Genomic DNA, 10,480 nt, shown 5'->3' on the forward strand with positions numbered 1-10,480 from the left:
TAAAGTTTTCATTCATTCATTCATTCATCAGATGGATACTCTGTATCGACCAATACTGAAGTGTAGTAGGCTACCCAGAATCAGTATCAGCAGTGCAAAGGTGGTGTCGGTCTATCAGTAGTCATCACATGATCAATAAATATGCAACAAACAGGCCTTCCCATATTCACCTATAAGAGCCTTCCATGTCCACCTATAAGATCCTTCCATGTTCACCTATAAGAGCCTTCCATGTCCACCTATAAGATCCTTCCATGTTCACCTATAAGATCCTTCCATGTCCACCTATAAGATCCTTCCATGTTCACCTATAAGAGCCTTCCATGTTCACCTATAAGAGCCTTCCATGTTCACCTATAAGAGCCTTCCATGTTCACCTATAAGATCCTTCCATGTCCACCTATAAGATCCTTCCATGTTCACCTATAAGAGCCTTCCATGTTCACCTATAAGAGTCTTCCATGTTCACCTATAAGAGCCTTCCATGTTCACCTATAAGATCCTTCCATGTTCACCTATAAGAGCCTTACATGTTCACCTATAAGATCCTTCCATGTTCACCTATAAGATCCTTCCATGTTCACCTATAAGAGCCTTCCATGTTCACCTATAAGAGCCTTCCATGTTCACCTATAAGATCCTTCCATGTTCACCTATAAGAGCCTTCCATGTTCACCTATAAGAGCCTTCCATGTTCACCTATAAGAGCCTTCCATGTTCACCTATAAGAGCATTCCATGTTCACCTATAAGAGCCTTCCATGTTCACCTATAAGAGCCTTCCATGTCCACCTATAAGATCCTTCCATGTTCACCTATAAGAGCCTTCCATGTTCACCTATAAGAGCCTTCCATGTTCACCTATAAGAGCCTTCCATGTTCACCTATAAGAGCCTTCCATGTTCACCTATAAGAGTCTTCCATGTTCACCTATAAGAAGACTTGTTTTTGTCCCTCTCTCTAGTATGTGAATTCAGGTGCTGGTGGACTGGCAGGGGCCTTCATTCACGAAAAGCACGCGCTGACCGTCAAGCCCGCGTGAGTGACTGAGTGCCTCGTTCCCCCGTAATGAGTTACTACACGTCACGTAATAGTAATTATGTGACAATAGTAATAATGCTATAATCAGATGTATGTACAGTGTTATAGGTATAAAGACCTGTATATGATGTAATTCTGGTTGTATATTAAATCATACATTTAGACTAGGGATGTCCGATATTATCGGCCTACCGATATTATCGGCCGATATTGGCATTAATAAAATGTAATATCGGAAATTATCTGTATCGGTTTTCAAAAAAACTTTATTCCATGACAAGAGATATGTTAATTACCTGACATTTATTCAGTTTTTTGGGGGGGGGGAAACCCTGCATATATCGGTATCGGTTGATATCGGTATCGGAAATTAAGAGTTGGACAATATCGGTATATCGGATATCGGTCAAAAAACCAATATCGAACATCCCTAATTTAGACTATTATATATGTATATATATATTTATATAATATACACAATTATATATTTTACAAAACATAATCTTTTTGTATTATTCCAGTCTTTTAGGATGGTGGGGCCATAACTTGAAAACTCGTTTCCAGATGAACAACGGTAATCCTGTTATGGTCTCTCCTCTATTCCCTTCTCCTTGGTTTTGATGTGAGATTAAAATCTAACACTTTTTCTTTGTAACACAGTGACAGAGTATTACAGGCTAGGCCAGGGGTCAGCGACCTTAGGCACGAGTGCCACCATTGGCAGGCGGTATCTTAACCAATGGCACGCTAGCAGGTGTGTAAGAGAGGAACCTTTTAGGAATGTTGAAGTGTCCTTCTCTCATCCCCACGCCGAGTTACCTCTCTCACAGCCAATTGGCAGTTATTTGTGGTAGTTTGACTGATATACCAGGGATATTTCTTTTAATACAAAAACTCATCTGCTATGGTTTTAATAACACAGCAATTTTATTTTTCAAGAGTTATTTGTCCTCGAGGTCTCAGAGGGTCTATTTTAATGGTGCTTTGTCAGGCAGTAGAGGGTTAGAATGCGGTGTCCCACAGGGGAGTTGCCTGGGGCCCCTCTTATTCTCTAATTTTACTAATGATATGCCTTTTTCTATTCATAAGGCTAGTCTGACTTTATATGCTGATGATTCAACCCTTTATTATGCTGCAGCTACAGACTCTGAGCTTAATCCCGTTTTGGCTGGTGAATTGGACATTTTATATGACTGGATAAAAACAAATAAGCTGGTGCTTAACATATCAAAAACTGTTTGTATGATTTTGGGACCAATCAAAGATTGGCACGTAAACCTACATTGGTTCTACAAATTGCAGGTCAACAAATACAGCAGGTTGAAAAAACTAAGCATCAAGGCCTTTGGCTTGATAGTACTTTATCATGGTCTGATCACATAAACAAAACTGTTTTTAAAATGGGTAGAGCTGTTGCTACTGCCAGGAAATGTGCACCATTCCTCCCATTTGCATTGTTTAATCAGATTGTTTGTGCTTTGGTTTTGTGCCACTTGGATTACTGTTCTGTAGTGTGGGCTTCTGCTTCAAAACAGTTGCTAAATAGGTTACAAGTGGTACAAAATAAGGCAGCAAGACTTGTTCTTGGTTGTTCATATAGGACTAGTGTTGTTCAAATGCATGAACGTCTTAGTTGGCGGAGTGTTGAGAAAAGACTTTCTGCCAACTTATTAATTTGTTTTCATAAAGTCATCACAACCCACAACAGCCCTCTACTCACCCAAATATATCACGGATAAAATAATTTACAGCTCAAATGTGCACATGCATAGGGCAAGTAGAGGGCAGATTATTCTACCCCATGCAAATACTAACAGTATGCAAAGAACAGTTTTATATAGGGCTATCAGGGCATGGAATTGTCTTCCAAGTGACATACGTGACATAAGAGGTGTAGCAAGCTTAAAAAATAAATTAAAATCTTACATGTGAGCCAATATTGATCATGTTGAGTAATGCAATATGTTACCTTTGATTTGTATATATTTAGATATAATTTGTTTGTGTGTTAATGTTGTTGTGTTTCCTCGGTTGGTACGTCTTGCTATGTTGTGTTTCCTCGGTTGGTACGTCTTGCTATGTTTTAATTGTATTATGTTTTAATTGTAATGTATATGTGTAACGGATGGTATCGTGAAGCGCAGTCAAGAAGGGCTGGGGTGAGTAGCGGTGCTATGGGTTAAAACTCACTCTCACATCCTCAAAAGACGCATAGACCCAGCACTTAGAAGTGGATTCACCTCTTGGTATAGCGGTCTGTGTTGCTGCCTGCGGTGTGGGAGACCGGGGTTCGACTCCCACTCGGGGCATTGTAGTTTGAGGTGACGTTGTCACAACCGTTACATATGTTGTAATGTTTTAATGTTGTCTCGGACCCCAGGAAGACTAGTTGTTGTTAAACGCCATTTTGAGACCAAACATGAGAAAACTTTAACATGAGGAAACCAGGCTGAATGTGTCCAGGTATGGCAAGCAAGCATCTCATGAAGACGGCAGCATTCTTGTATAGCGCTCTTATATAATTATAAGAGGAACATTTTCATTAAAACAATTGCTATGCACGTTGCCTATGTATGGAATAGAATTACAGATCTGTTTGAGATTTACATTTTGATGTGGTGTCATAATCAAGCCTAATGTTAACCTTAATGTTGATATGGCACACTGGTTAACGAGAACATTTTAAAATGGCTCTTCGTATCAAAAAGGTTGCTGACCCCTGGGCTAGAGACGATAGCAAACAATTCTATTACACAGTATAATAGGCTTCTACAGGTCTCTTTTGAAGAAGGGTTACCGTTGAAAGTTGACTCATACTGCCATCTTGTGGTGTTTCTGGCTATTACACCCAATAGCCAGCCCTGTGTTGTACAAGAGCAGCTTCAGTGTTTGTGTTCTGCAACATCGTTAATCTAAATGATTGTCGGGAACTAAATGATCATCTTGATAAAGATGTGTTGAAATAACACAGGATGTGTTGTCTTTAACTAAACACGTGCAGGAGACATTAAAGACATTAAAGGAGCACTTCGCCAAAAATAAGGCTGATTTATTGTCCATGTAATGTCGCACACATCTAAAAACTCATTGCACACATTAATTTAGTTTGACAGTTATTGAGAGTAAATTTGCCTGAATATGGCTGTCATCGGCGACATTGAATCCTTGTTAATTACACCTCCATATTATGAGTGAGAAAATTATGTCTTATATGGACTTCTACATTTCATTGAGCTGTAATTAACACAACACAAGGATTCAATGTCCCTGATGACATCACTGGTGGCCATATTCAAACTAATTTACTCTCAATAACTGTCAAACTAAATGAATGTGTGCAACACTGATTTGAGTCTTTGGATGTGTGTGAGATTATTACCAAAATAAATCAGCATTGTTTTTTATTGGTGAAGTGAAAAACTGTGTTGCTTCTTGACATAATGTTGTTTTGTTTTTTTGACACATCTATATGTATTTAGTTAGAGACGACGCACCTCGTATAATTTCAATGTAACAATATTTGTAACCCAAAATAAACCACTTTTCTCTTATTTTTCTTTCCTGTTTAAAAACATAAAAAAAATGTTATACACATATTTTAAAAGATGCACCGACATATTGATGAGCATAACCAATGACATAAGCACGCCCCACTTACACCCTTCCTTCTCTATCTTCACAGAAATGGATCTTCAACCCGGAATCGGTGGCTACAGGTTATCAAACCAGCCCGTCTTACTGGTCTGCCCGCTCCAGGCCAGCTTAGAGGTACTTAGAGGTTCTGTAGCTTCAGATGTTATTCACTGTCAAAGATGCAAAGAAAAATCATAATTCATATTCTCCTTTGTTTCATCACAATTTAAGCAAGCCTAGTAATAGACACAATATTTCTGACACTGGGAATATATTCACTGAGGTTCATAGATGTCCCATAGATACCAAGAATATGCAAATGGTCCTTGTAGAAGTGGAGCAATATTCCATTTACTTAGGTATGTATTCTTAGGTGGATTTTCAGAAAATAGGGCTCCGGGCTTAAGAGGTTAAGAGCGTTATGTTACCTACAGTCAAATAAGGTGCTCGTTAAGAGCGTTATGTTACCTACAGTCAAATAAGGCGCTCGTTAAGAGCGTTATGTTACCTACAGTCAAATAAGGTGCTCGTTAAGAGCGTTATGTTACCTACAGTCAAATAAGGTGCTCGTTAAGAACGTTATGTTACCTACAGTCAAATAAGGTGCTCGTTAAGAGCGTTATGTTACCTACAGTCAAATAAGGTGCTCGTTAAGAGCGTTATGTTACCTACAGTCAAATAAGGTGCTCGTTAAGAACGTTATGTTACCTACAGTCAAATAAGGTGCTCGTTAAGAGCGTTATGTTACCTACAGTCAAATAAGGTGCTCGTTAAGAGTGTTATGTTACCTACAGTCAAATAAGGTGCTCGTTAAGAGCGTTATGTTACCTACAGTCAAATAAGGTGCTCGTTAAGAACGTCATGTAACGAGGTGAAAAGAAGCTTTTGAATTGAGACATTTCTGCCTCAGAGCTTTGTGTGTTTGAGCCTGAACACAGTGAGAAGGGGGGGCATGCCCACCCAATCAGACCCAATCAGAAGTTAGAAACGGTAGTGGTGTTTTTTCTGTGCTAATTTTACATTGGTTGAACAAAAAAAATATTCCACACGCCAACATTTTGGGAAATTAGTTTACTGTCTAGCTTAGAACGATGAATGGAAGCGGACAGTGCCGGACAGAGCAAGTGCCCTTCATTAATATGTTTGTGTCCCAGGTGTTCAACATGACGAGCATGCAGGCCCTGCGCAGGAAGTCCATCCTGCTGACGGGTTACCTGGAGTACCTGATCCAGCACTACTACACCAGGGACCAGGTCAGGCCCCCCTCCGACCCCCAGGAGAGAGACCAGGCCAGGCCTCACGTCACCATCATCACCCCCTCCGACCCCCAGCAGAGAGGCTGCCAGCTGTCCCTCTCCTTCTCTGTCCCCATCCAGGACGTCTTCCAGGACCTGGAGAAGAGAGGAGTCGCTGTGAGTAGAGTTTACACCACCTGACCTGACCTAACATAATATAACATAACATACCCTAACCTGACCTGACCTAACATAATATAACATAACATACCCTAACCTGACCTGACCTAACATAATATAACATAACATACCCTAACCTGACCTGACCTAACATAATATAACATAACATAACATACCCTAACCTGACCTGACCTAACATAATATAACATAACATACCCTAACCTGACCTGACCTAACATAATATAACCTAACATACCCTAACCTGACCTAACCTACCACAATATAACCTAACCTGACCTAACCTGACCTAACCTACCCTAACATAACATAATATAACCTAACCTGACCTAACCTGACCTAACCTACCCTAACATAACATAACATATACTAACCTGACCTAACCTAACATACCCTAACCTGACCTAACCTAACATAATATAACCTAACTTACCCTAACCTGACCTGACCTAACATAATATAACCTAACATACCCTAACCTGACCTGACCTAACATACCCTAACATAACATAACATACACTAACCTGACCTGACCTAACATAACCTAACATACACTAACCTGACCTGACCTAACATACCCTAACATAACATAACACACTAACCTGACCTGACCTAACATACCCTAACATAACATAACATAACATACACTAACCTGACCTGACTTAACATACACTAACCTGACCTAACCTAACATACCCTAACCTGACCTAACCTAACATAATATAACATACACTAACCTGACCTAACCTAACATACCCTAACCTGACCTGACCTACCCTAACATAACATACACTAACCTGACCTAACCTACCCTAACATAACATAACATAACATACCCTAACCTGACCTAACCTAACATACCCTAACCTGACCTAACCAACCCTAACATAACATACACTAACCTGACCTAACCTAACATACCCTAACCTGACCTAACCTAACCTACCCTAACATAACATACCCTAACCTGACCTATCCTACCCTAACCTAACATACCCTAACCTGACCTAACCTACCACAATATAACATAACATATAGTGTAGTGGAAGGGTTAACCCTTTGGTAGAGTGGTAGTGAACGGGTAAATCCAAAGCTGGCTAACCCTGTTGTAACCAGGTTTCTTTATGCAAATGTTTTATCTGATCATTTTGTAATGTTACTTTTATCTATACTGTCTATGTGTTTATTCAGAAACTCTGTGTTGCTGCTATTCTTGGTCCAGGTCTCCCTTGTAAAAAGAGATCCTGGATTTCAACGGGACAAACCTGGTTAACCCTTTCACTTCCGCACTACCAAACGGTTAACCCTTTCACTGCGACAATACACATAAGGTTAACCCTTTCACTGCCACACTACAGAAGGTTAACCCTTTACTATCACGTCGGTAGTGTGATAGTAAAGGGTTAACCTTCTGTTGCGTGGCAGTGAAAGGGTTAAAGAGCGGCTAAATAAATTGAATATGTGTTGTGTTCCTTGTTTAGTGTGACATGAGGGAGCGCAACCTGAATATGTGCTGTGTTCCCTGTTTAGTGTGACATGAGGGAGCCCAACCTGAATATGTGTTGTGTTCCCTGTTTAGTGTGACATGAGGGAGCGCAACCTGAATATGTGCTGTGTTCCCTGTTTAGTGTGACATGAGGGAGCCCAACCTGAATATGTGCTGTGTTCCTTGTTTAGTGTGACATGAGGGAGCCCAACCTGAATATGTGTTCCCTGTTTAGTGTGACATGAGGGAGCCCAACCTAAATATGTGTTGTGTTCCCTGTTTAGTGTGACATGAGGGAGCCCAACCTGAATGTGTTCCCTGTTTAGTGTGACATGAGGGAGCCCAACCTGAATGTGTTCCCTGTTTAGTGTGACATGAGGGAGCCCAACCTGAATATGTGCTGTGTTCCCTGTTTAGTGTGACATGAGGGAGCCCAACCTGAATATGTGTTCCGTGTTTAGTGTGACATGAGGGAGCCCAACCTAAATGTGTTGTGTTCCCTGTTTAGTGTGACATGAGGGAGCCCAACCTGAATATGTGCTGTGTTCCCTGTTTAGTGTGACATGAGGGAGCCCAACCTGAATATGTGTTCCCTGTTTAGTGTGACATGAGGGAGCCCAACCTAAATGTGTTGTGTTCCCTGTTTAGTGTGACATGAGGGAGCCCAACCTGAATATGTGTTCCCTGTTTAGTGTGACATGAGGGAGCCCAACCTGAATATGTGTTGTGTTCCCTGTTTAGTGTGACACAAGGGAGCCCAACCTGAATATGTGTTGTGTGTTCCCTGTTTAGTGTGACATGAGGGAGCCCAACCTGAATATGTGCTGTGTTCCCTGTTTAGTGTGACATGAGGGAGCCCAACCTGAATATGTGTTGTGTTCCCTGTTTAGTGTGACATGAGGGAGCCCAACCTGAATATGTGTTCCCTGTTTAGTGTGACATGAGGGAGCCCAACCTGAATATGTGTTCCCTGTTTAGTGTGACATGAGGGAGCCCAACCTGAATATGTGCTGTGTTCCCTGTTTAGTGTGACATGAGGGAGCCCAACCTGAATATGTGTTGTGTGTTCCCTGTTTAGTGTGACATGAGGGAGCCCAACCTGAATATGTGTTCCCTGTTTAGTGTGACATGAGGGAGCCCAACCTGAATATGTGTTGTGTTCCCTGTTTAGTGTGACACAAGGGAGCCCAACCTGAATATGTGTTGTGTGTTCCCTGTTTAGTGTGACATGAGGGAGCCCAACCGGAATATGTGCTGTGTTCCCTGTTTATTGTGACATGAGGGAGCCCAACCTGAATATGTGTTGTGTTCCCTGTTTAGTGTGACATGAGGGAGCCCAACCTGAATATGTGTTCCCTGTTTAGTGTGACATGAGGGAGCCCAACCTGAATATGTGTTCCCTGTTTAGTGTGACATGAGGGAGCCCAACCTGAATATGTGCTGTGTTCCCTGTTTAGTGTGACATGAGGGAGCCCAACCTGAATATGTGTTCCCTGTTTAGTGTGACATGAGGGAGCCCAACCTAAATGTGTTGTGTTCCCTGTTTAGTGTGACATGAGGGAGCCCAACCTGAATATGTGTTCCCTGTTTAGTGTGACATGAGGGAGCCCAACCTGAATATGTGTTGTGTGTTCCCTGTTTAGTGTGACATGAGGGAGCCCAACCTGAATATGTGTTGTGTTCCCTGTTTAGTGTGACATGAGGGAGCCCAACCTGAATATGTGTTCCCTGTTTAGTGTGACATGAGGGAGCCCAACCTGAATATGTGCTGTGTTCCCTGTTTAGTGTGACATGAGGGAGCCCAACCTGAATATGTGTTCCCTGTTTAGTGTGACATGAGGGAGCCCAACCTGAATATGTGTTGTGTTCCCTGTTTAGTGTGACATGAGGGAGCCCAACCTGAATATGTGTTGTGTGTTCCCTGTTTAGTGTGACATGAGGGAGCCCAACCTGAATATGTGCTGTGTTCCCTGTTTAGTGTGACATGAGGGAGCCCAACGTGCTCCGCGTCGCCCCCGTGCCGCTCTACAACTCCTTCAGCGATGTCCACCGCTTCGTAGAGGCGCTGGGAGCCGCTCTCGCCGCCTGCAGCAAACCCCAGGAACAATAAATAAAGAGGCTTAACGGAGTCCTTGAATATTGTTGTTGGGGTCATTAGCGGTTCAAAGCCCTGAAGGGGCCGACACCCTGTTGTTCCGTGCTGCTTGATTATTCTTAACCCTGAATGAATGAATGAATGAATGAAAAAAGTTTATTTCTGAACATGTATTCTCCACGTTCCTCCAAACAAATCACAATATAAAGCTCCGTCAAACAGAACAATCATAATGAAAAAGAAATTATGAAAAAAATTAAAAATAGAGCAATGTAGTTAGTTAGTTTGTTCAAAAAAGGAGTAGAGGGAAGCTAAGCTTATTGATCCCTACCCCCTTACATTTACATTTTTCTTCCATTCATTTTACTTGATATAACATACATTTGTATAATACATTATATAATATACTTTTACTTATAGTACAAAAAGAAAAAACGTAAGTCGCTTGACAGCAGTACATACAATACAACACTACATAACACAATATAACATAACTTTCTATATTTCTCTCATGTGTATTTTTTAAGCTGCTTCTTCTTCAGAATCAGAATCGGCTTTATTGTCACACCTTTCTATCTTGTTACAACATGGAGGAGTGAAGTGCTTGGCTCCACTGCCTGGCAGCGGCATCGACGTAAAGTAGTGCAAAAGAAGAAGCAATAGAAATGGTGGAAAGATTAAAAAAAGTAGCAGCATAGTAGAGATAAACAAGAAAAGGGCACTAATTTACAATAATCACTGTAACTGAGGGGTACAATTCCCTGACTGTATTAAATAAGTATGGTATCATTAA

The 10,480-nt window shown here is 41.2% G+C and overlaps 1 protein-coding gene across 1 annotated transcript in view; it reads left to right on the forward strand.

Moving 5' to 3' along the window:
- kynu (kynureninase) overlaps positions 1 to 9,702 on the forward strand; it is a gene marked incomplete at its 3' end in the record, with an annotated part of 52,512 nt that extends 42,810 nt beyond the window's left edge. Inside the window, exons 9-13 of the mRNA XM_084324464.1 lie at positions 964 to 1,037; positions 1,562 to 1,614; positions 4,723 to 4,808; positions 5,828 to 6,085; positions 9,571 to 9,702. Of these exons, the coding sequence (XP_084180590.1) occupies positions 964 to 1,037; positions 1,562 to 1,614; positions 4,723 to 4,808; positions 5,828 to 6,085; positions 9,571 to 9,702 (603 nt within the window). The remainder of the gene's footprint in view (positions 1 to 963; positions 1,038 to 1,561; positions 1,615 to 4,722; positions 4,809 to 5,827; positions 6,086 to 9,570) is intronic.
- Positions 9,703 to 10,480: the final 778 nt, after the last annotated feature.

Source organism: Notolepis coatsorum, assembly GCF_963971535.1.
Source record: "Notolepis coatsorum genome assembly, chromosome: 1".
Taxonomy (NCBI): domain Eukaryota; kingdom Metazoa; phylum Chordata; class Actinopteri; order Aulopiformes; family Paralepididae; genus Notolepis; species Notolepis coatsorum.